Source organism: Eleutherodactylus coqui, chromosome 6, assembly GCF_035609145.1.
Source record: "Eleutherodactylus coqui strain aEleCoq1 chromosome 6, aEleCoq1.hap1, whole genome shotgun sequence".
Taxonomy (NCBI): domain Eukaryota; kingdom Metazoa; phylum Chordata; class Amphibia; order Anura; family Eleutherodactylidae; genus Eleutherodactylus; species Eleutherodactylus coqui.
In genome coordinates, this window is record NC_089842.1 from 87,153,394 (window position 1) to 87,180,561 (window position 27,168).

General features: G+C 44.1%; 1 protein-coding gene across 2 annotated transcripts in view; it reads right to left on the reverse strand.

Annotated features, from left to right (window-relative positions):
* The window catches only part of CD79A (CD79a molecule), a 48,387-nt gene that overhangs the window by 13,418 nt on the left and 7,801 nt on the right, over positions 1–27,168 (reverse strand). For both annotated transcript variants that reach the window (XM_066607113.1, XM_066607112.1), the window contains 3 exons: positions 11,837–11,933; positions 9,829–10,143; positions 5,141–5,259 (listed from right to left, as the gene is read on the reverse strand). In XM_066607113.1, coding sequence (XP_066463210.1) covers positions 5,141–5,259; positions 9,829–10,143; positions 11,837–11,933 — 531 coding nt within the window. The remainder of the gene's footprint in view (positions 1–5,140; positions 5,260–9,828; positions 10,144–11,836; positions 11,934–27,168) is intronic.

Genomic DNA, 27,168 nt, shown 5'->3' on the forward strand with positions numbered 1-27,168 from the left:
AATCATTGCCCAATGTTTGTAAAATTCCAAAAGAAAATCATGGCACCAAAAAAAAATTACTATAGCTTTTTGAATTTACCTTATTTTATTGGTATAATAGCAATTTTTATTTACAGCAAACGGGCACAGTAATGGGGCAAAATACACCCCTAATTACACCAATCTTTTTATGTCTCTTTGAAAACAGGTTTTTTCTTCCCCTTCTTATTGAAAATGAAGAATTCTGTTTATTATGTTGGAAACATTATATAGACAACTGTATTTTTACTTGGAGGGGGTCAGAATCCGAATTGTATGTTCTCCTTAATGGCCTAAATGTGAACAAATAGGATATACTATTTTCTTCTAAAACATTTTCTTTATATTTGCAAATTCACACTAAAGTTTAGCAAAAGTTTCCATATTTTGTTCTGGTCATTCTTAATATATAGTCTTATATGACTATATAAGACATATGTAATATATAGTCTTAATGATTATAAGGTCACTGTAGTAATGATTTGAGTTGGTGTGGGCTATTTTTTTCTTTATTTATACTTCTTTTTTATCTTTTGTGTGAATATATATATACGCACATAATAATATGTAATAATATAAATAATAAGATCCCCATCCGGTCATAAAATACTACTGAAAGACATCTAGGCCTCATATTTTTTCTTATTTTGTCATTTTCCATTCAAATTGGGGCATCCATAGAAGCTCCGGCTACAGAAGAACCCTTTTAGTGCTAATGCCCTTAATGAGTAAAAATACTATGTTGTTCAATAGGTTATTGTAATACTTATGCCCACACAGTCCGAGCACTCATAGTTGCATTTCAGTAGGCGCTGGGAAACTGTTGTGTTAATGGTGTCACCATTTCTGTGTCAAGGTATCTTTACACAGAGCAACTATTGTTCAGATAGTAGCTCAGAAAAGTCATTGAAGTGTACGAATGACATTTGTACACTTCAATGCTTTTATACAGAATGATGATAGTTCATTAGTTGTTTGCCGAGATATAGTTCAAAGTGGGATCTCCATGCAAATTTGTTCACAAGTCATTCAAATACGACGGACGGTGACTTTACACCAGTTGACTTTTGATCAACCAGCAGCTAATATTTGTGGTAAGCTGAAACAAAACATTTAATGACTTATCACTCGTCACCCTGCCAGTGGCCATGTTTACAATGAATGACTATTGTTTGAATTCACTCTTTTGAGCGGTTATTCAGCCGATGCTCAAAGTACAGCAGATCAGAGATTTTTTATTTTTTTTTATTTCTTTTTAATATATTTATTAATGACCTGGTAGAAGGATTGTACAATAAAATAGCAATATTTGCAGATGATACAAAACTATGTTAAGAAATAAACACAAGAGAGGACTCAAGCAGATTGCAAGAGGATCTGGATAAGTTGGGAGTTTGGATAGAAAAGTGGCAAATGAGGTTTAACACTGATAAATGTAAGGCTATGTCACCATTACACACTAAATGGGAAACACTGGCGTGGAAAAGGAGTTGGGGTTTTAGTTAACTGTAAGCGTAACTGGAGCAACCAGTGTCAGGCAGCTGCTGCCAAGGAAAATAGGATCGTGGGATGAATCAAAAGAGGTCTAGAGGCACATGACAAGAACATTGTTCTTTCTCTTTACAAGTCACTGGTTAGTCCACAAATAGAATATTGTGTACAGTTTGGGGCACTGGTACTCAAGAAGGACATATCAAAGCTTGAGCGGGTACAAAGGCAGGCAACTAAAGTAATAAATGGAATGAGCGGACTACAATACCCAGAGAGGTTATCAAAATTGGGGATATTTAGTTTAGAAAATGGACGGCTGAGGGGCGACCTAATAACTATGTATACATATATCAGGGGACAATACAGAGATCTCTCTCATCATCTATTTATACCCAGGACTGTGACTGTAACAAGGGGGCATCCACTGCGTCTAGAGGAAAGAAGGTTTCATAACCAACATAAAAGGGGGTTCTTTACTGTAAGAGCAGTGAGACTATCTGAGTATGTACTGAAGGGGCTGTGTACCTGTTGGGATGAGATATGAAAGGGTTATGGATACCTGCTGTGTTGCCTACCATTATTGGGGTCGGTTCCTCTGATGGTTGGAGGGAGGGGGAAAAAGAAAAAGAAAAAAAGGACAGTGATGTGGCACCTGTGGATCTCCAGAGTAGGGGGGACTACTCTTACGACCTATAGGGGACAATAAGAGAGATCTCTCTCATCATCTATTTATACCCAGGAATGTGACTGTAACAAGGGGGCATCCACTGCGTCTAGAGGAAAGAAGGTTTCATAACCAACATAAAAGGGGGTTCTTTACTGTAAGAGCAGTGAGACTATCTGAGTATGTGCTGAAGGGGCTGTGTACCTGTTGGGATGAGATATGAGAGGGTTATGGATACCTGCTGTGTTGCCTACCATTATTGGGGTTGGTTCCTCTGATGGTTGCAGGGAGGAGGGAGGGGGAAAAAGAAAAAGAAAAAAAGGACAGTGATGTGTCACCTGTGGATCTCCAGAGTAGGGGGGGCTACTCTTACGACCTATATATGCAACCAGTTTTGACAGTTGATTTTTCCGGAAGAAGCATAAATATATATATATTTATTTTTTCTCTTTTCTAAGTTTCTTCTATCCTGTTTGGACTTACAATTACAAGAGAGACTTTTCAGGGTAGGTGGGGAGGAGCTGGGGGAGTAGTAGGGGGGTGGGTGGAGGGTGGTATAATGTTCTGTTTTGTACAATTATTTTGTCTATTTTCTTTATATGTGTTGTGTTGTGTTTTTTGTACACCAAAGTGTGTGTTAAGAGGGAAAAAAATGGAGGCAGCACATTTGTGTTGTTTTCACCAATGTTTTCTAAAAAAATTATTTGAATTATTTGCCTGAGGATGTGGTGATGGTGAATTTGATAAAAGAGTTCAAGAGGGGCCTGGACGTCCTTCTTGAACGTTACAATACTATATATTATAATCACTAATTACTTCAAAAGGGTTGTTGATCCTGGGATTATTCTAATTGCCAGATTGGGGAAAATTGGTTTCTATATCATTGTTTTGGGGTTTTTTTGCCTTCCCTTGAATGAACATTGGGGGGTAATAGACTGAACTGGGTGGACATATGTCTTTTTTCGGCCTTACATATTACATACTATATTAATATAGTATATATTAATATATTACTATGTATGAACCAAACCTAAGTGGCACAAACTAGGTGTGGACAGTGAAAGTAGATTATGTCTATGAGAACACAATTATCAGTGATTACAGTTAAACTAAATTGTCTAATGGAAGTATGAGGTAGTCTAACATCCACTTACAGTCCCGTCAGTCGATCTGACGCCATTTCTTAAGATGGTCACATTTTATAAAGTCCAGTTGTGGAGTGTTATTATGAGTGTGCTATATATGGGATCATATAGGACATGTCAAGACATGGCAGAGTCTTAACAACCCCCATTCATGTATGGCAGACAAAAGCTGCACATAAATTAGAGCATGCTGTGGATTTTCAAATGTACAGCTTGCTCAATTTGTGAAAAAAGCTGCTGATTTTCACATCAGATTTCACCATTTATAATGCCTAAAATAAGGGTGCACAATATTTACCACAGAGGCCACATGCAGCCCACAATACCATTCTTTGTAGCCCAATTATCTGGACACAGAAATATCTAAGTGTGGCTGCTCACATGTAGTTTCCATGTCAGGGCGAAGAGGAGTGGCAGATAGCAGGGCAACAGGAAGAGACAAGTACTAAGGATGCACTGTATAGCCATGTCTGGGTATATTAGGACAAGTACTAAGGGTGCACGGTGTAGCCATGTCTGGGTCCCCTATATATAAGGACAAGTACAAAGGGTGCACTGTGTAGCCATGTCTAGGTCCCCTATATATTAGGACAAGTACAAAGGGTGCACTGTGTAGTCTTGTCTGGGTCCCCTACATATAAGGACAAGTACTAATGGTGCTCTTTGTAGCCATGTCTGGGTCCCCTATATATAAGGACAAGTACCAAGTGTGTACTGTGTAGACACGTCTGGATCCCCTATATATGAGGAAAATAAAGTCCATTGACCCATTTGGCGCTCCATAAATTAGTTTATGAGTTAGAAGCATCGTATCTGCATGCACGTCTCCATTGTAGATTATGGGACTGAAATGCCAGGCCATTATTTCAACATCCACCATCTACAATGGAGATTGGAGGGGAAGATGACACCTCTCCAGTCCTGACACCTCTCCTGTCCTCCTAAAACTTCGATTTATTATGGCATATACATAGAATATACCAGAAATATCTCAGATGGGAATATCTTTGTGGCCCTTGGAAGTGGTTCAGTATGACAATGTGTCCCTCAGATCAAAAAAGGGTTGTGCATCCCTGGCCTAAGGCATTAGCCATGATGAATCTGCAACTCAATGCACCACTATATCTCCTACATAAGGACTTCCATAGGACTTAGGCCGGCTTCACACGAGCGTGACGGGCTCCGCCGCGGAATATTCCGCTGCGAAGCCCGTCACAGCGCCTCCCAGAGACCCCATACTTACCAGTGGAAGATAGCGTGAAGACGCTTCCCCGCCCACGGCCGGCCTTGTCACGTGACGCGCCGGCCGCGTCACATGACGTGGCGGCGCTAGACGGGAAAGCATTTTCACGCTATCTTCCGCTGTGTTACAGCGGGAGATAGCGTGAACGGACGGCTTCCATTGACTGCAATGGAAGCCGTCAGCGCGTACACCCGCGGCAAATAGAGCATGCCGCGGGTGAGGACGGGAGATTTCACGGTGCGGAATTCCGCGGTGGAATTCCGCATCGTGAGCATTGTGCTATTAGGTTCAATAGAACCTAATAGCAGCGGGCAACGCAGCGGATTTTCGCCGCGAATTACGCGGCGTAAATCCGTTCGTGGGAAGGAGGCCTTATGCATACGTTTTTCTGATGACCGAAAATGCTAAAGATTGAGAAATGTGATCTCATGTGTATAGAGGAAGACTGACGGACACCAAAGTCTGCCACAAGGGAAAAGTAGGATTGGATATGTTCAGTTTAATAAAAGGCCAATGCCTTGTCATCAATGTGTAATATGTCTGTATCACAATACTCCAATAAAATACTGCTATGCTAACCTTATACAGAAGGAAGGTCCCAGGGAGAATAGCACAGAGGAGCAGTATGATTCCCTCTGCAGAGATAAGTCTGTTTTTTGTGGCGTCTGCAACATTAAAGAACAGGTAAGCAGGAGGATCTGAAACATAAAAAAACAGGAGGTTAACACCATGAAGGGTTCAATAACAAAAAGGGCAATGATATCTACAATATAGTATATAGCCAAGTAAAGTTTAAGGTCATGAAGTCCCATCTGAAAGTGATGCTCCGCCCCGCTGCCATCTCACAGACACTTTTTGGTGCAAACACAAACCATTTACTTCTCACAAAAGCCAGAACAATCTTTTTGGTTACTGTCATAATTGTGAGGCTGTATTTACACAGGCAATTTCCTCGTACGATTTTCTTCCAATTGCCATATGGACAGAAATCGCACAAGAAAATGACCCACCCCCCTGCACTATTTTCAATGAGAAAAGGCGGGACGAGGGCAGGGCTAATTCCCGAAGCTTAGCCCCACCGTCTCTCATTGCAAATAGTGCAAAGGGGCAGAGAGGAGGCAGAGAGGGGGCGGGAGCTCAGAGCACTGCTCCCGGCTCTTCCAGCCTCCACCCCCTGCAGAGAGAGACGCCGTATATCGTCGTCTGAATCTGCCCTTACACTTATGTATTTACATGAGTGAGTGTGATATCAGTTTGAGAAACCTGGACCAATATTACTCTTGTAAACTTGCAATTTTTCTGCGAACACAAAGAGTTTTGCAAGACAAACACATCGCATCTCTGTACATATGAGTTTCACGTGCGTGAAAAAATCACGTAGAGATCGCATACATCTTTTTTGCTTTCCATAGCAAATAATGGGCGATATTGCCCAAAGATAGAACATGCTGGAATTTTTTTTAACTTGGCCCCTGGGTCTGAGATAAAAATTTCTCATGTATATTAATTAACTCATTTAAAATAATGGGTTCTTTGTACGTGCAACACACAGAAATCATGCGTGTAAGTACACCCTAAGGGCTTAGTCAGACGGGCGTTTTTTCGCGCGATTTGCGCATGCGCATGCGTCCGGCGATTTTATAAAACCATTGCTTTGCAATGGTATCGGACACATGAGCGCTTTTTATGCGCTCGTCCGATAAATTATAGAACAGAAATCTCAGATAGCACCTATCTGCGATCTGCGATTCCTGTTCTCTTCTGTATATGCGCTCAATGGGGCCGGCGGCAGCAGCGCCGACCCCATTGAGAACATATAGTAGACAAATCATTCTTCTCTGTCACAGCTGTAACAGCTGTGGCAGAGAAGAACGATGTTTGCCCATTGAAGTCAATGGAGCCGGCAATACAGCCGGCTCCATTGAAAGCAATGGGCTGCCGGCGAGTGCAGGATGAATTGTCGGGAAGGGCTTAAATATATAAGCCCTTCCCTGCAATTCATCCAGAAATGTGTAAAAATAAAAAAATATATATATACTCACCTTGTCCCGGCAGACGGAGTTCAGCCGCGGCCGCCGGCAGTTCTCCTGAACTGCTCTCATGAATTCATGAATGGGTGTGACTGAGAGCTGCCTCTGATTGGTCAGGCTGTGACCAATCAGAGGCAGCTCATTCAGCAGGCGGGGATTTTAAATCCCCGGCTGCTGAATACTATAGAGAACAGTTCAGGAGAACTGCCGGCGGCCGCGGCTGCGCTCCGTCGGCCGGGACAAGGTGAGTATATATATATATTTTTTTTTTTTAACACATTTCTGGATGAATTGCAGGGAAGGGCTTATATATTTAAGCCCTTCCCGACAATTCATTGTGAGATCGCCCGCAGCGCATTGCTTTCAATGTTTCAATGGAGACGGCTGTATTACTGGCTCCATTGAATTCAACGCGCTGGACAGCTCCGGCCCGTTTCTATTGAAACGCGGCTAGGAGCAGTTTTTTCGGGCGATTTTTCGGCCCGGTCACGCCATTTGCGGATGCGCATCCGTCATGCGATAGGCAAATTGCGGGAAAAAACGCTCGTGTGACTAAGGTCTAAATCTTTGACTTTGTGAATGTGTACATGCAATTTTCATTTTTTATGTTTGTCTTGTATTACTGTCTTAAATGTTGAATGCATCAGATGTATGTGTATTGGATGTCTGCAGGCATGAATGGGTTAATGTCTGTTCATGTCTGGTGTTGTCTGGAAATTGTATCGTTTTGTCTATTCGTGGATTGGCTGTTGATCATGTGATGTATGTTTGATAATGTGGTGGTATGTGAGATCCAGAGAGCAGAACAGAAATCCGAATCACAGAGAGAGAGTTCTATGAGTTCCAGGGAGAGGGGAAGCAAGAGCTGGGAGACATGGAGGAGGCCGAAAGGTCGTCTGCTGTTCCTGCTTGGGCCTATCCTTCCCGAGACACTCCCTATACCAACTAGCTACCGAAGTGTGCATGAGCCCGGACTCAGGAAGAACCGCGCGTGTCCGGAGAAATAGTGAAGTTGCCAAGGAGTGACTGACAGGAGAGAGTTACTGGGAGACTGAGTTCCTGCTGATAGCTATGGCTGTAGATGTACAAATACCCCGTGAATGCTCCCTACGTCACTACTGTAAGGACTGCTTTACTGTTATTTATTAACATGATTTAGGTAAACGGATGGAACCGAACGTTCCTGGTTCTTATTCAGAAAAGACACTCTGTGCATCTGAAAGATTCACCGCAGAGGATGGAACGTTGGCATCACGAGTGAGAAACAGGACTACAGGTAACTGTGGTTACTAATTCGTGATCTCCCCCTGTGGGTAATGAGATCGGGTCCCGGGCTACCCTTAGGGAGGAGACGGTAGAGCCCTGTGACAAGGTATTTCTCTACCCCACTGTCTCCTCGGCTGAAGGCCTGCTGCTCGGATGCTGCACACTGACCTGGCCATATCCTACAGAATACTTTTTTGTTAGGTTTTGAAAATGACTCGATCTTCTAAGTTTATACTTATAACACCTTTCCGCTAGAAGGTTCTTCTAAAAGGTGCCCTGCTGAGACTCCCAGCAATTTGCTGTAATCTGTAGGGGAAACTGTCAGCAATCTTTAGTTCTCCTGCAGAACCACCACACTGATGATAAAAAGTGTTACATGGTGCTGGTGCTAATTTGAGTCTGTGGACTGTCCATGCCGATTCCTCCAGAGAGAGAGCTGCTCTTTATAACCGTGCTTTTGCCTGCTGAACTATCGACAAGTAAGTAAGAGGGTAACCCTAATTTTTGGTGTCCTCCCTTTCATGTTAGTATTTGCCTCAGTTAATGTGTCATCATTTGCTGCTTCTGTGTGGTTGCCTGTTTCTTTTTGAATCAATGCCTTGCTCCTTACCTTGACTGGCCGGCATACTGCTGTACACAGTGGTGCCACTAAACCCAGCCAGTGTCACTGGTCACCAGCAAATGTAGTTTTTTTGCTGAGAACTTGCAAGAGGAGGAACCCAACATCAGCACGGGCTTATTCAGGGTTTGATGCTGATGTGAGGGTCAGTGTGGTGGCACAAGTGTTGCACTGTGGCATTGGTGCATAGCTAAGGACCAAGAGGAGGGCTTAAGAGTCAAAAGACGGAAATGAGTCAGAGGTAAGGATGGACCTGCTGTATAAGGTGCAGAGCAGCTAGCCTATCTGCAGCCACTGTAAGACAAGCCCATGGCAAATGCTCAGGGACATTGGAAGCCATTGCATGATCAGCATGGGCTGAGAGTGTCCCAGAGTCGGACTGAACCATGGACTGAGTGGCTGTCCCAAGGCCTAATGTAAGGCCTACTCCTCCAAGCTTAGCGGAGGGAATGAACTAGTGGGGCAAAAAGGATAATTGCAGTACTACACCTCCTCCTGAGTATGGAGGTGAAACATTCAAAAGTTAACATTGTGCTCTACAAGTACTCAGTACCCTGTCTTCAAAAGTTATACTGCTATATTGTTACTGCGATATATATTAAGCAGTCATTTAAAGAGGCAGTACCTTGCTAATAATAACTTGCCACAGCCCATCTCATGGGTTTCATGTAGGTGGGGCAGAAAGTTGCTTCTCAGAGACCTTAAGCAGCACAGTAGAATGGGCTAAAAGTCAAAAGTTACTTTGGCATAGCACAACATGTTGGAACCACTGGTGTTGGGTGAAGTCCTCAAACCCAAGTGAAGGACCAGAAGGTTGCTCAATGTCTGTGTTGTTCTGGTTAGCCCCTATTACAGGTATACCTTCTTTCTACACCCCAGCCATTCCTTGACTCTTCTGATAGAAGTGAGACCAGTGATTAATGCACAGGCTTTTGTAGCCTTAGATCTTGTTCACACAGCAGAATCTGCCACAGAATTTTCAGTGCAGAATCCACCTGTACAATCGCGGCAGAAATCTGTGGCTATTCCGCCGTGGATCCGCATGTGGATTTAGCTCTGTCAATAGACAAAATTCGCATGTGGACTTCCATCGTGTTTCTGCACAGATAGCAGTCAAGAAGTAACACGTTGCTTCTTCTAACGGATCTATGTGGAATCACGTCGGAATTCCGGACATGGATATTGCCATTGACAGGGCTAAGTCCATGTGTGAATCCACAGCAGAATAGCTGCAGCTTGCTGACGCAGTTTTAAGATCAGACTCTGCATGAAAAATTCCATGGCAGAATCCACCATGTGAACATGCCTTTATTCTACAAGTTAGTGCTCATTGCCCTTTGCCTACTACTCACCCTTCACTCTCAGGTAGGTTCCACAGGACTCATGAGTTCTATTTCTTTCAGTCACGCTGCACAAGTAAAGGCCACTATTTAATTTGTTTGCTTTGGTGATGATCAGGTTTTTTGTAGTGACTGATAAATTCTTCCGTATTGTGTCAAAGTATGATATATTGCCTGCTTTGTTATCTGTTCTGTGAATCAGGGCCCAGGAGATTGTCACATCTTCAAACAGCTTCTGGTGGAAGTTGCATGGAATTGTAGCATTCTCTCCAACGTATATGGATATTGAGGTGGGTACCCACAGCATCTCCAGACCCCAGCATGGAACTGTAGAGAAATAGTTTATAGATGTTGTTAGGGATACATATCTATATATACATTTGTATTAATGACCAGTAGGTACTCTATGTGCCTATTCATTATTGGTTACTACACTTATTGGAACACCACAAGATACTTGGAAGCCTCAATTCTGCAGAAAGTACATCCCCATCATTCTTCCCCCCAAACATCTGTCATTGGGGGGTGGGGGGGGGAGAAGTCGGAAGAAGTCAATACACACTAGATAGATGGCTGATGCTGTGGAGATTAGCGAGATCAGTGGCCATTTCTCTAATGTGCATGGCCAGCTTTAGAGATTCATGAGATCAATTTTTTTCTGTAAGTAGTTTAGATGATTTATTTTAGACAGATATAAAATATTTCTCCTCCTTCATTCATTCAGTCAGATGTTGTTTTAAATTCAGCATTTTTCACAAAATTGATGACCTGTCGATCATCAATGGGACAAAGTCTAAAAAGTCCCAGAATGCTCCTTTAAGTCTAAAAGTAAAAAGTTCATGCATGACAAAGGCCTCACCCAGTTCTTCTTTTCACCTGTAGTTATGCTCTCTAGGGAGGTTCACATGATAAATACACTGACGGCAGCTGCTTCCTGTTCCTCTTTCCATTGCATTCGCAATGAAGAAGATATAGATACTTATCTAAAGTGTTTTATCACTGTGATATCAAGTCTACTGTGGTGCCAATTAAAGATTGTGGGGGGAGGGGGAAACCAATCTCAATAGCCAGGACTTTAGACTACTACTTGTGGCCACAGGTTGCAGAAGTAGTCTGAGACATCCTCATAGATTTTGTTGGTGACCAATAGTAGACATTAGCAGAAGCTATGAACTGGTGCGGGCAGGTAAACATGTGTAATGTCATCTACCCCTCTATATAATGTTATATGACCACAATAGATAAGCACTGGCTCTATTAGATCTGGTGCTTTCTATAGCAAGGTTGTTTTTTATTAGCTTATATTGACACATTGTTCCCAGGCATCACAAGATGCCTTTAAATGTATTAGAAAATAAACAGCAACTCCAAAATATATAGCAATTATCAGAATTTCACATTTCCCTCCTGTACATCTTTTAGTAGAATGCAGAATTCCATTTATTTCCTCTATTCTACCTTTGGACCACCAGGTACAGGCTGTTGTAGAACATACTGCTAAAATAACACTTCTTTAATATATTAAGAAAGGTATCAAGGAATATATTAAGGAATCTCAAAATAAAGCAATGAGAGTGACATTCTTGGGCCTTATATCCTGCCCAAATTTGCAAGTGATGGCAGGAGATGTATCATAAGAACATTGTAGGAGCCCCAAAATACTGAACTGATTAATTTCATAACACATCATCGTTATGAGGATGAGACCAAAAATCCAGAATGGAGCAACAGCAACACACATGGAGCACCACTCCATTTATTTCAATGGGGCTGACGGAAATAGCCAAGTACAAGAATCGGCTATATTCGCCAGTCCTATTAAAGATGAATAGAGTGACAACCACTGCATTCAATCCACTCCTCACTGTGGGGGGTGCAGATAGAAAGAGAAAACCCTTGTTCTTGGGTTCAGTGGGAGTCTCAGTAAGTCAGCCTTGCTACAGCCCCTTTAAAATAAATGTTTTTCTCAGCTCCTGTCCACCTACCCTAAGTTGGGTCAATAGTTTACCTTTGAACATACCTGTTAGGAGTACAAGGAACATGACTACAGGTGGTGCCCATGTCAAATGCGGTGCGTTCAGTGGCATCTTCTTCATTCTGATGTCTCTCAAGACGACCTGCAGAAGTCAGCCAAAAATCTTGAGCTATACTGATGCCGGTTGTGTTTATTTCTATGTGGCTGTTCGGTGGGAGGGAGGATGTGACAGGAGATTTGCTCCATTGCTTCAAAGAAAATAAGTAAAAAAAACTCTCCGTTGTGCTGAACCTAAATATATAATACACCAGAACAGCGGGTGAGCAAAGTGGTGAAAACTGGGCAGGTTTATTAATACTTGGAATAAAGGATGAGGATAGTTATAAATAGGGCTCCCTTATAGTGTTAGTTGGGATCACACCCAGTGGTGTAACCATGGGACAGTATTCTGCAACCTATGGCTAACTGGCTATTGTGAAACCACACACTGCGGCTATCAGGGCATGATGGGAGTTGTACTTCCATAACAACTGCAGAGTTATGTGCTGCTATAGGAAATGGAAGGGTGCATCACAAATAGTCCTTTGCAACAAAAGTGAATAGCACTGGTATAATGACCTCCAATGTTGATTGTATAATAAAATTAGGACTGACCAATGAACACTTGACTGGTTTAGTATACATGTAAGGGGGCTAATGAAAAGGTATTAGCGAATATTGGTTCACTTGTGTGACTATTCATTCACCCATAAAATGCAAAATCTGTTTGTTTGTGTACAAATCCACACTGCTGCTCCGATTTGAGTGACATTTTGCATGAGCGTTCTTCAGCACCCGGTGACGAATACTGGCGGAATTAAAAATTGAAAACTCACAGACTTCCCCTGTAATTTTTATTGCCAATAGTAACCAATCACAGCACAGCTTTCTTTTTTTATACTGCTGAGGTAAAATGAAAGCTGCGCTATGATTGGTTGATATTTCTTACACAGCTGATTTAAAATGAAAGCTGTGCTGCGATTGGTTGCCATTTCTTATACTGCTGAGGTAAAATGAAAGCTGCGCTGTGATTGGTTGTTATTAGAGATGAGTGAACGTACTCGGTAAGGGCGATTTCGCAATCGAGCACCGCGATTTTCGAGTACTTCACTACTCGGGTGAAAAGTACTCGGGTGCGCTGTGGGTGAGCGGGGGGTTGCAGCGGGGAGTGGGGGGGGAGAGGGAGAGAGAGAGGGCTCCCCCCTGTTCCCCGCTGCTACCCCCCACTCCCCTCTGCAACCCCCCGCCCCACAGCGCCCCCGAGTACTTTTCACCCGAGTAGTGAAGTACTCGAAAATCACGGTGCTCGATTGCGAAATCGTCCTTACCGAGTACATTCACTCATCTCTAGTTGTTATATATTATACTGCTGAGGTAACATGAAAGATGCGCTGTGATTGGTTGCCATTTCTTATACTGCTGAGGTACGGCCGATCTCGATTAAATACAAAAAAAAAATCATGATCACTATACATAAATGGCTGTAATCTGGCTGGCAAAACCTGTTGAGCATCTGCATTGTCTCTGTGAATCAAAATCCAGGGTGGCCAGTAAGAATGTGCAACTTCTCCCGAATCCAAGAATGGACGTTGACTCACAGTCCCAGCAGAAGGCAAGCTTTCCACCACCTCCACAGGGGCAGGCATAGCCACCACTTCTGATTCCACACTAGCTTCCCTTTGCACACTGGCAGTGTCAAGTCCTTTACTGTCCTTCTTCTGCACTCCCTCACTCATGGCTTGGTACTGATGTAGGGCACGTTTGAGTGCTAACTGTTGGAGTTTCATATCCATTGTGGGTATACAGATGGTTTCCAGTGTGGGTTCCAACATGGCTTCTCCCTCAGAGCTGCTGCTGCCAACCGCCACCAGATCCTTCTCCATCTCCTCAGGACACTCCATCAGTTCTCTTGAGCGCACAATAGGAGGGTTTTTCCAGTGGGAAGTTTTGGCAAAGAAGAGGGGGTGGGCTGGATGCAATTTTTAGAGTCCATCTCTTCCATGGTACGAACGTCCAACAGTGCCACATCTTCCAATAGCACCACACCGTCCCTTTGCATTCTGTAGGGCATTTCTTTCACATACATCCTGTCCCAATCGAGGCTTCCAACGTAAAGCAAAAATAAAGGACAAAGAAAGTCTCTTTCACCATTAAGGCCACAAAGGTGTCATCCTGTTAGTGATAGACGGGCACAGAGGGTTCATCCTATTCGTGATGCCAAGGTGGGGCTCTGCAGCAGCCCAGTACCATCCTTGGCACTGGGGAAGATGGCGGGATAGAACACTTATTTTTGTCACGGGCGGCTCTACCATTTTCTCATTTAAGGCTGCAAAGCGTAGTTAAACCAGCCGCTCACAGGTCCCGTAAATAACACCTGCATAAGGAACCGTTCAATACCTGATTGTCTTCATGACGCCAGTGCCCCTTTCGAATGTTGAGTGTAAATAACAAAGTCCACAGACAAAGGAATCATTTTTCCGAAACCGGAGGTACTCTTAATTCAAATGGTGCCGTTCAATTACACAGTTTCAACACTATTAACTAAAAATATGCGAACACTTGTTCTTAAATTATTCCCTCCAGTTATCTAACAGAGCCTTATTGGAGTGTTACCGTAGAAAAACTACAGTTTTTCTCTTAAATATCTCCATACTCCCAAACCCCAGCTGTACAGTCTCTCTCATGTGCACTCCTTAGTGAAGCAGACATATGGAGGAACCATGTGCACGCCACCGCCGAGTCCAGGAAAACAGTATCTGCTCCCCGATCTCTCCCAAGGAAAGGCCTTCCACTGCTGCGGGAGGGTGCCCGGGACACAGCAGGAGTAAGCTCCAAGACTCCTGCCTCCTCACGCAGTTCCTTTTCTCGATCGCATCTCCACTCTCGAACCACCTCCTTTTACGTCTTTCTCCCCACCACTACACCACAGACTAACTCCTCCCCCTGTCACCAGACTCACTCCACCTCAGGCGCACACACAGAAGGTTAGGAGGGACAATACACATAACTAGACCAAACTGATACAATACCAGACATTAACCCTTTCGTCACCTGTCTGAGTCAATACACATCGCACTACACAATCCACCTCTCAGGACAGAGACATACATAGATACACGGCAGGAACTATTACACTCTCCCCTACAATTGGGCCACAGGAGACGTGTAATTGTTTGAAATTAAAATTGATTGTTCAGAACTTAATTCTTTATTTGTGTGCTGAGTTTTATCTTACTTTGGGCATTTCTTGATGATGTGGCATTTTTGCAGATAGGCGCGATCTGCGATTCCTCGTGTCCTATAATTTATCAGACATCCGCATAAAAAGCGGCCATGTGACCGATCCCATTGCGAAGCAATGGTTCTTTTAATGCGCAGATCGCATGCGCAAATCGCACGAAAAAACGCCCGTCTGACCAAGGCCTAAGGCTGGGTCCCCACGGGACGGAAATCTTGCGCAATGTCCACAGTGGGACTGCATGAAAGTTCTGCGAGATTTCTGCAGCGGAAAGACTGCTTCAAAACCCATGCCAGTTGGCGCAGGTTTGCAGTGGCTAGAGAGGAGAGCCTGCAAACAGTTATACAATTGACATGTCATGGATTTGAATTCCATGCCGCATGTCAGTTTCCACGCAGCTTGTCCGAAGCTGAAATTCCACAGCAATTCTGCCCCGTGTGAACCCAGCCTCAGAGCTCATGTGCTCAGCCATGGACATGAGCCTGTATTCACTGTGTAGATATGCGCAAAAAATAGATTGCAGCATGTTCTATTACTCCACGTACCACGCAGCGTGAGCCCTATACATTTATTTAGGCAGCGTATGCAAAGGTTTTCCATGCAAAATATTTTGTATACAAGCGATTATTCATATGCAACCCCGATATGAAACAGAACGGGGGATTAAAAACAAAAAACAAAAACAGTCACACTGCACATGACCGTGTGCATGAGATACACGGGCATGCATAGCATACTCGCAGCAATACACGGTCTCTGCCGGCAGAGCTGAGATCACAAACGCTGGTAAAACGCTGTTGGGACACACACAGCATTTTAGTTACCAAAATGTCCGTGGACATGAGGCCTTTGACACAGTCAGTCACTACATATAAGCATGGCTGCAAGCACACTGGCTGGATACATACACACATAGATGCATGTGCAACGATCTGAAGTTAGTAAAACCAATAAGACATTTTAGCACATATTTTCACTACTTCTTCTCTTCTTCATTAAAGGTTTTTTTAACACAAACAGTCCCATAAACTAGCAATGAGCTCCTTGGGGTCGGGGGCTGCTTTTAAGCCACCCATTGGGACGGTAATTTTCCTGGTTGGAACTTTCAAATTTGAGTCCATAATTTATAACCCAGGGTAGCAATGGGTAAAGCACATTTCTTCACATTTTGGCACATAAGGCGCAGTGACATCATCCTGTTCGTGACGCCAAAGAAAAATCTGTGCTGCAACGAGTGAGTATTCTAACTCAGGCCTAGTCTTGGTGGTGGCTACTCTGTGTGGAACATTGTACCATTTGCTGTCACCAATCACCCTTGTGAAAATCTGCTTACTGTGGAACATTGACTCGCACAGCAAGCAGATTTTCACAAGGGTGATTGGTGACAGCAAATGGTACAAGTATGACATGATGCCAGTGCCTCTGAGTATGGTGCAATGGTGAAATAAAGAGTCCAGACCAAAGAGCTTTGGTAAAACCAGAGGCACACAGTTTTTACTGACTCTTGCAAAATGACAGGTCACAATTCCCTTGACAGTTTTAGCAGGCAGCAGAAACTTCAACAGTTCTTCTCTCACACACAAAACGACAGATTAGGTTTCCTGAAATCTCTCTTGGAGGATAAGACTGCCAGGCTAAGTTAGCAGGTTGCTGCGCTGGCTGGTTATTTTGGGGGAATGGAGGGACAAGTGCAGGCTCTCTCGTGGACACCCTGACTTCTGACTCAACAGGGATGTGCTAAACTCACGGTTACTAGGCTTGATTTCCTTCTAGCTGTGCGGGGTCTGCACTGACTCAGATGCCTTCTGGTAGGGTAGAAAAAGACTCTCCTGTGGCCAGCTCTACAACTTGAATTCCCCAGGCACCTGACTTGAGCTCAGACCCCACCCAAGCTCTGACCATTTGTACTATCACCACCAACAAAACCTGAGCTAAAGGAAGTTTCCAGTACACAATCCAAGGGCCGGTTATGGGTGATTGACACGGGACAGAGTGAGTTAAGGTAAATTATGCTCAGTCAGACCCAGGTTAGTCAGAGAAGATACCAGACATTGACCTTTTTTGACCTATTTAGGCCAATACACATAAATTAACCCAGTTGACAATACACGCATACATACATATACACACACAAATGAGGTAGCTAAATACATGCTATGGGGCCCCCGCTCTGGCCACTATACATGTTCAAACTGAGTTCATACATGGACCACACATATGAATCCAAACTGCATACCTGCAAGTGCTCACTCACTCTGTAAGTACATGCACAGACATTGTTACATAAAATGAGCCAATGAGTGGCTGTCCTGATGAACTGTCATCCTACTGACCGGGCAGAGGTCTGAGCTCCCATGTGGTGTTTTATAAGTACAGAATGGTAGGCACTGGCTGCTGCTGCCTCTATTATTATCTACAATGCATATAGTGGGGGGATAACCCTGTACAGTGCTGGAATGGGATGCCCAGTAAAATTCATTCTGGAGGTGCACTGTACAGCTGCTTGCAAATTTTACCCAATTACCCAATCCCCATTCACCAATTCCTTACTGCTGCATTCTGTATATACTTCAGAAGAAACAGGGCCATATGCACATGCAATCACCTTTCTGTTGACTCAGTTCACCCAATATGTACAGAACCTGTGTGCCAGGTCAGGGGTTGGGGCCCCACCTTGACTCAGGACCCACCGGGTATTCATTTGTTCCCTTGTGGGCCAATCTAAGCCTGACTCTGTAATATTCCACCTTATGCACAGATCTTGTATATAAATCCTATGATAATTATTGATATGTGAAAACATTGGCAAATAAGTGGTGATTAGACAAGAGGATACTTTCCCACAAATATTGTGTAGCTTCACATTCATATCCCAGGATATGAAGGCCTGACGCCTCTCCCAGTCCGTGCAAGACAGAAGGACAGCACGGCCCTTGGCTCAGATGTCCTTCATTCTTGGAAGCGACCATTATGATCATCTTTCTTTTTTTACAGGTTAGAGCTTTACTATTGCAGCTCTCTGAATCCACTGCATGGGCAATTAACTACTAAGCCGAATGTTGGCTGAAATGCACTGCCAGAGTGATACAGTGTCAGGTGTGTAACTAACAATAGTTTCGCGTGGAACATTTGAAGAGGAAGTGAAATTTTCACATTGAAGTAGAAAATATAAATGGAATTATAAACCAGAACACTCACTTCTTCTCCTTTCAATAGACATTGTGAACTCCTAGAATAAACTTCCAATACTCCTTATGACAGTGCTGATGGAACTATTCAAATCAGAAGTCTGGGGAAGGCACAGAGTTCTTGTGGACTGCAAATAGACACTTCAAGAAAATGGGCCAAAATGCAGTTTGCTGCATCACCAGTAGATGGTGACATACATCTATTTATGGGTGCATTGCTTTACACCAAGATACAGAGAAAAACATCCTGTGACAGTTCCATAATAGAAGTTGTCAGCCACTAGTCCTCAGTGCTAAGTGCTGGACCGCAGTGTATTTTCATGATGTAACAGACTCCCACTTCCCTGACTTTGTTCTGTTTATACATGTGTGAGGAGGGAGGTTCTAAACTATCCTAGAAATATAGAAAATTGATGGCATAAAAAGCCCACATGGTCCATGTAGTCCAGTGATGGGCAACCTTTTGAGCTCAGTGTGCCAAAATTTGCCAAAAAAACCGAGCATAACTCGGGTGGTGTGTCACTTCAAGAAAAAATCCATAAATTCGTGATATTTATAGTTTAAATAACAAAAAAGTATAATTGTAATATATAACTGGATTTAGTAAACCTAAAACACCCATAGCACAGGCTCTCGCCTCTAACAGCCTCCACTTCAATTATCTTAGTAATGATGAGCCCCCAGCAGTGACAGGGCCCCCCCCCCCCAGCACCCCAAGCAGTGACAATGCCCCCAGCAGTGGCCCCCCACAGCGGCACCCCAGCAGCAACAGTGGCCCCCAGCAGCAACAGCACCCCCCCCCCCAGAAGCGACAGCGGCCCCCCCCCCCAGCAGCGACAGCAGACCCCCCCCTAGCAGCGACAGAGGACCCCCCCAGCAGCGACAGCGGACCCCTCAGCAGCGACAGCGCCCCTCAAGCCCCACGTACTCACCCCATCCACGTCCTGGAAGTTCTGCTCCTCCGCTGGCCTCCGCGCCCCCATCAGAGATGATCTCCGGCGCACACTGACGTCAGGGTGCTGCCGGACTCCTCCTCCCCGGACGCTCTCGCAGAACCAAGTGGTAAGAGACGTCAGGGGACGGGGGGAGGAGAATCCCAACTGCACACTGACATCACAGAGTGCGCCAAGATCATCGCTGCTACTGGTAGTAGCGCTGGTTAGTGAATACCAGCAGGGGAGCCACGGCCCCTGCTAGCATTCACCAACAGGGTGAACGGCCGACAGCGGCCGCGTGTCAGCGACTATGGCCACGCGTGTCAATGCTGACACGCGTGTCATAGGTTCGCCATCACTGATCTAGTCAGTCCTTATATTATTCCTTTCTTAGGATAGATCGAGGCTCATCCCATTACTGTTTTAGTAATATAATATTTCCTGACATTACTTCTGATCTTCCCCCAACTAATCTCAGATTGTAGCTCCTTGCTGTAGTGTTTAGTTTCCTAATAAATACACTTCCCATCTGAACCTCATTTATACTGTTAACATATATAAAGATTTCCATCATGTCCCCCAGCTCCATTCTTCCCTCCTGTAACATAAATAAAGGCTTAAATCATGTTCCCTCTCTCCCTTCTACACCAAGCCAGGATTGCAAAGGCTCATAGGTGTCAGAATGATAGATACCCCCACAAATGACCCCATTTTAAAAACTACACCCCTTAATGTATTCATTGAGGGGGGTCAGGGGTATTTTGAGCCCACAGTTTTTTTTTCAGGAGTCAATGCAATTTAGAGATTTTTTTTTCATATTTTTGAAAATATGTAATTTTGAAGACATATTTTTTTCCTATAGTGCACATGAAAATGAGGATTGACACCCCAAAGTGGATACCCCGGTTTGTCCTGTGTTCAGAAACATACCCATTGTGGCCGTAATCTTATGTCTGTTATGCACAACGGGGCCCAAACTAAAAGGAGCAGCCAGTGGCTTTAAGAACAGAGATTTTGCTTGGAGGTGTTTTAGGCCCCATTGCGCACTTGTTGAGCCCTTGAGCGGCAAAAACGATGGAGAACCCCCACAAACTACACCATTTTGAAAACTAGACCCCTTAACGAGTTCATCTAGGGGTGTACTGCATATTTTGACCCCACAGTTTTTGAATTAATCTAAATAAATCAGAAGGAAAAAATTACGATTTTCATTTTTTTGGGAATTATATAATTTTAAAAAACTTTTTTTTGTACAGCACACATATGAATGAAGACTTGCACCCCAAAATGGATATCCCCGTTTGTCCTGTGTTCAGAAATATACCCATTGTGGCCCTAATCTTATGTCTGTCTGCACAACAGGGCCCAAACCGAAAGGAGCAGCCAGTGGCTTTCAGAACAGGAATTTGGCTTGAAGTCAATTTAGGCCCCATTGCCCACTTGTAGAGTCCTTGAGCAGCCAAAACGATAGAGAACCCCAACAAATGATCCCATTTTGAATACTAAACCTCTAATAAATTCATCTAGCAGTTGTCCTGTTTGTCCTGTGTTCAGTAACAAACCCGTTGTGGCCCTAATACTGATGGTAAAACTGACCTAAGATGATCGCTCAAAATTTGCTCAAATGGCAGTTTGAGTGACAGTTTTGAGCGATCACTTTGCATAAACTCTTTAGTAGCTAATTTTCTACTTCAGAGCTTATTGGTGTGTAAATGAAGGCTCCCACTGAATGCATAAGACAGCAGGAGCGCTGTTATCTGCATACAGCTGCTTTGTTCTCGGAGCTATCCAGCTGAGAGCTCCGAGCGGGATACCAGCTGAAACAATACTATCAGCGGTAACTTGGCGCGCGGCACTAATAAGACTCATCACTGACTTTTAGCTTGCTAAAAGTTAGCAATCAGCAAACAGTGCACGAAGAGTGCATGATGGCCACGCGTTTAGACGCAACGATTATTGCTCAAAAGATGGCTTTTGAGCAAATTTTTAACCATAATCGTTGTGTCTAAATGCGCCTTAACAGAAATCTTTATGTATAGGTTTGATTGCTATGTGTCTTTGCTTCCACCATGCTGCTGATGTTCCTTTGCATACGAGAGATTGAGAAAAGAGAGCAGTATCTTTCCTTCTCTGTGTGTACAGAAGATACCATAGCAGCTAGTCTACACCCGCTGGCTCATGGAACTGACAATTACACATATAATCTGCAGAAGAAATTACTGATGAAAAATGTCAAATGAAAAGTGATTTTTTGGGATGTACAACCCTCGATAATCAGGCTTGTAGGGTGCCCTACATGCAGGTGGAATAAAAGATGGAGCAACGAACTTTATTTTGTGGCTGTTTCTGTAATATCGTCACTATAAGGGCTCCCACCCACTGGCGATATTTTCTCCACTGCGATGCGAGACTAAAGTTAAAGTCTCGCATCGCAGTGCGAGAAAAAAAATTGGCATGAAGCCGGGATATCTGCACAGCCCTTTCAGGAGGCGGGGATTTTTAAATCCCCGACTACTGAAAGAGCTTAATAGCAGTGCCGGGGAGCCAGCAGGAAAACGCGGCTGAGCGCAGGAGAGGTGAGTATGATTTTTTTTACCACTTATTGATGATTATCGGGGAAGGGCTTATATTTCAAGCCCTTCCCCGATAATCATTCTGCGGGGCTTGCCGATCCCATTGAAAGCAATGGGCTAGAATGCTGCGGACTTCTGCCACAATTGTGACAGCTGTGGCAGAGGATTCCTTCATCCCCGCGGTCCCCGCGGGGATGAAGGAAACTCCTGCCACAGCTGTCACAGCTATTACAGCTGTGGCAGAAGTCCGCGGCATTCTCCCTATGCTTTCAATGGGGCTAGCGCTGCTGTCGCTGGCCCCATTGAAACAACTTGCGATATGCCGGTTCTATACCAGCCTCTTTCTTGCGCTGCGAGGCGAGAGTTTTCTCGTGCTCTCGCAGCGCAAGAAAGAAAATATCGCCAGTGGGTGGGAGCCCTAAAGGAGATTTTTTTTGCAAGATGAACTCTAGTCTTCATTTACCAAATTTTTGGGAACACATAACACTTTTTTGCTTTCTATTCCATTTTTTTCAAGAGGCAAGATTAACAAAATCTGCAATAATGACATGTTTTGTGTACTAGGAAGTCTACATAATTCACTCGCTACACACAAAGGCTTGTCTATATATTACATTCTACATGTAAAAGCATGTCCCTTAACACTCACTCCTGCTATAATACTCTTCTAATATACATTGTTACAGATACAGTACAGTAGCTCTCCAGGTAATTATTCTAGCAACTATATCCGAACGCATACACAATAGTTGCCCAGATAAATATCCAAGCAATCATTGCATTATCCTAGTACATAGCAGCATTATTAAGTTTCACTACTGTAGACATTGGAAATATGGTATTTCCTGGTTAGCTTCACATTCTATACATCCTATCCAACTAGAATCTATTGAACTTTATACAAGATTATTAAGCATAATAACTTTCCTACTTGCAAAGGGCTCTTCCGACCCCCCTTACAGGCTAATTACCCATATTCACAGTTCTAAGTGTGCCCTCTTCAGGGCAAGATGGATGGCATTTCAGGGGCCATTGAATATGTGCAACTGCTATCTCTGCACCCACTATAGCTACTCCCCTGGCTGCACCAGTTCAGTGCAATGGTTCTTGTTTCCACAAAGCAAATGAACCATTTGATCATAACTTTCTATATCTGTCGGGCATTCTTTATTAGTTTCCATGCCACATGAATGGCACAGATGCTTTGTGACATCTCACTGTACATCCGTTCTATGGTTCATTGTTTACAGTTGAAGACATTTGGTTATTATTTGAATGTCAGTCTGCAGACAGTAGAACAGCTGAAAGTCTACAGATATTTATCACCACCCTCTTGTCTTCTCAGCAGCCCCCTAATCTCAGTGATCACCATGAGTCTCAGCAGCAATAGCTTCAATGATCAAAACTGTTGACATGTTACTCTGACATGTTAAAAGTTCATAAAAAGTTCAGTTACTCTTTAATCTACACTTCCAAAGGCCGAATTACTTTAATTTTTCAGTCTTCATACACAGATGAGGGTTTGTTTGTTGCGGAGCTAGCTCTTTTTATTAATACAATTTGGGGTGCATATAATGTACTGTATAACTTTTATCAATTTATCGTTTTTTACTGTGGTCATCATGTGATATAAATATCATGGTAACTTTTTTCTGCAGGTTGGTACAATTACAAAAATACCAAAATAACATATTTCTTGATATCACATGACTAGACAAACTTGTTACATTTTCCAGACATACCCCAGCCGCTTGCAGACTTTAACCTCTTACATGCTACAGCTGTGCAATACACATTACTAAAGAAAAGACACTTTGCACAGTGCATCCACAATGAAGACATGACATATATGACAATTATGGAGGGGCCAGATATATAGACTTAGGGGCACTACAGTTCCCCCCTACTTAAAATAAGCCGACCCCGATGCCTCTAAAACAGGATGTAATATGCAAAGAGGGGATATCTCAGTGCACTACTCCAGTTCCCTCTAGGAACATTACACAGTCATGGAGCGTGCAAGACGAAACCTGTAAACACAGCTCCTACCTTCCAGTTACTTATACAAAAGATTAAGCCATTCTAGTGTTCTAAGACCACCTGAAGAACGTTACTTTCTGAGTAAGGCATTTTATTATGACAGCATGTATAAAATGGTTTGGCCAAAACCATGAGAGAACTACTACAACGGTGGGGAAAAAACCTCCAAGCATACGCATGTATTACTCACGCCATTCGCTCGTTCACTTAACAGGGGAAATGTCTCTTATGGAAAGAGTGTCTTATCAAAACTGGAAGCAGTTCCTTGAGTGTACCAGCATGACTTGTGAGTCGTCGCTCTCTGAATCTGTTGCGATGCTGATCGGCGTCGGACGACTCTCACTGGAGCTGATTTCTATGATGGAGTTCTCCAAAGAATTGGCTTGAGTGATACTGCACACCTCTTTGTCACATTCATCCATGGAGTCTGATATGGCATAGCTGGTGGTGGATTGTGATGCAGCCAATGATTCTGTTAGGAGAAGACTCACCGCAGGCTGCGCCTGTGCCCGGCGTGGGGGCGTTGTCATTCCTGGTGCCGCTGGCAGTCTCGCTGATGTCTCCACTTGGGGATCCCCCGTGCTGGTGGTCGCTCAGGCTGGTCGGCGGTGCGGGTCCCTCCACGTGCGGGAGCGCATTCGTCTTGGCTGGTCTCGGGACTCTCCTGTTAGGAGGCATGGCAGGAGGTGGCCGGATTTATGACATCACCGGCCCGCATGTCATCTTGCTCCGCCCAGCTCTAGGCGGGGACTTCTGTATTTAGCCTGTCTGGCACTGGATCTCGTTGCCAGTGTTTGATTTGGTTTCGTCCAGCTAACAGCCGTGATATCAGTTCTGCCTCTAGTTTTGACTCTGCTATTCTCTGACACTGAGTTTGTCTATTCCCTTGGCCTGACGTTCCCGGTTCGTTTGACTCAGTCTTCCTCTGACTCTGAGGTTGTCTGTGCCCATGGTCTGTTGTTTTCTGTTAGCTTTGTCCACAATTTGGTTACTACTTTCTCCACTTGTCCCTTCTCTTCCAGGGGTCCCGTTCTTAGTGCAGAGTAGGGACCATCGCCCAGTTGTCGCCCTGGGGGTTAGCCCAGAGGGGCAAGTAGGCAGGGACAGGGGAGAGGGCTGGCGTAGGGACTTCCGCAACCCCTGTTTCCTGGCAAGTCCTGACAGAAACACTGGCCGTACAGTTTTCAAGTTTTGTATTTTCTGGCTCCAGGTATTTCCGGCTATGGAGACTGTGTCAGCATTGGTTAACCAGGTACAAACTTTGACCAAGGTGGTACAGGATTTGTTGACCCGTCTCCAGCACCAGGAGCAAGCTGTAGCTGGTGCCCCGGTGGTGTCTTCTCGTGGTCCTGTATCAGTATGCGAACCCAAGGCTACACTTCCTGACTTCTTTTCAGGTGATCGGAAGACATTTTTTGCTTTCTGTGAAGGATGTAAATTATATTTTAGTTTGCGTGCACACTCTTTTGGGTTGGATTACCAGAATGTGGGTATTGTTATCTCTCGTTTAAGGGGTGAACCACAAAATTGGGCCTATTTATTGCCACCTGAATTATCCTCTCGTCAGACCGTTGATGCCTTTTTCGCAGCCTTGGGTCAGATATATGATGAACCAGACCGAGCAGGCTATGCTGTTTCCAAGTTGTTAAGTCTTCGTCAGGGTAAGAGCTCAGCAAAAGAGTTTTGTTCCCAGTTCCGACAGTTTTGTGTAGATTCTGGGTGGAATGACCGGGCCCTAAAGGATTTATTTCTCACTGGGTTGTCTGAGTCAGTAAAGGACCTGCTGTTGTCTCATCCTGAGCCTAAGACATTGGAGACTGCCATGACTTTAGCAGTTAGGGCTGACACTCATCTTAGGGCCAGACGTAATCCTAGTTCTACCAGTTCCTCCCCCGCACCTAAGGAGCAGAATGCCGTCCTACCCAGCAACCACATTGAAGCCATGGAACTGGGGTACATGTCGTCTCTAGAACATAAGGCATTTTGTCAATTTGGAGTTTGTAAAGTCTTTTGCGTCAGAATTGCGGGACCTGAGTTCTCCCATACTGGTCTCTGGGATTGATTCTACCCTGTTGATTGTGGGGTTAATTAAGAAAACCACACCTGAACTAACGTTCTCAGTGGGGGCCCCACATACAGAGACCTGTACTTTTCTAGTCATGGAGAACTTATTTGTTGATGTCGTTTCGGTCTTACTGTAATTACGTCTTCACAACCCTGTTATTGATTGCACAGCCTCTGAGTTGATACAGTGGGGAGCAGGCTGTGGAGACCATTTAACATCTGTCCAACTGAATTCTTCCAGCTGTGAGGTTCCGAGCCTGCCCAAGTATTTAGAGGAGTTCGCTGATGTATTTTCTTAGCGACTCTCAGAAGTGTTGCCCCTGCACAGGCAATGGGATTGTAAAATTTACCTCGTTCCGGGGGGTAAGATTCCCAAGGGGAGAATTTACAATCTTACCGTCCCCAAACGGGAGGCCATGGAGTATGTAACCGAGAGTTTGGCCAAGGGGCATATACATCCTTCAGAATCTCCTGGGGGGGGGTGGAGTCTTCTTCATGGAAAAGAAGGATGGTAGCCTCCAGCCTTGTATTGATTATCGAGCGTTAAACTGTGAAGAATCAATACTCACTTCCGCTGATCCCCAATCCCCTCAATCAGGTTGTGGGAGCTAGATGGTTCTCAGGGGGAACATACAACCTGATTAGAATCAGAGAAGGGGATGAATGGAAGACCGCATTTAACACCCCTTATGGGCTTTTTGAGTGTTTGGTGATGCCGTTTGGATTATGCAATGCCCCGGCCGTTTTTCAGGGATTTATGAACGTGATTTTTCACGATATTCTGGGTACCTTTGTGGTGGTGTATTTAGCTGGAGAAATGCAAGTTTGGGGTCCAAGAGATCTCTTTTTTGGGATATGTCATAACGCCATCTGCTATTCAGATGGATTCTGATAAGATCCGGGCCATAACTGAATGGTGTCAACCTACCAATTTAAAAGCTCTGCAATGCTTTCTAGGCTTTGCAAATTTTTACCGTAAATTCATCAGGAATTTTTCAGTTATGGCCAAACATCTGACGGGCCTTACTAAGAAGTGTGCTGAGGTAAATGTCTGGTCACCCGAGGCTAAGGAAGCCTTTGTACACCTCAAGAAGGCGTTTTCCACTGCCCTGGTACTGGTCCAACCTGATCTCAATTGTCCGTTTGTCGTTGAGGTGGATGCTTCCGAGCATGGTGTGGGTGTTGTCCTTATCCCAGCGATCTGTCTCTCTCTCCAATCTTCAGCCCTGTGCCTTCTTCTCTAGGAAGTTTAGTCCAGCTGAACGTAATTAGGATATTGGCAATAGAGAATTGTTGGCTA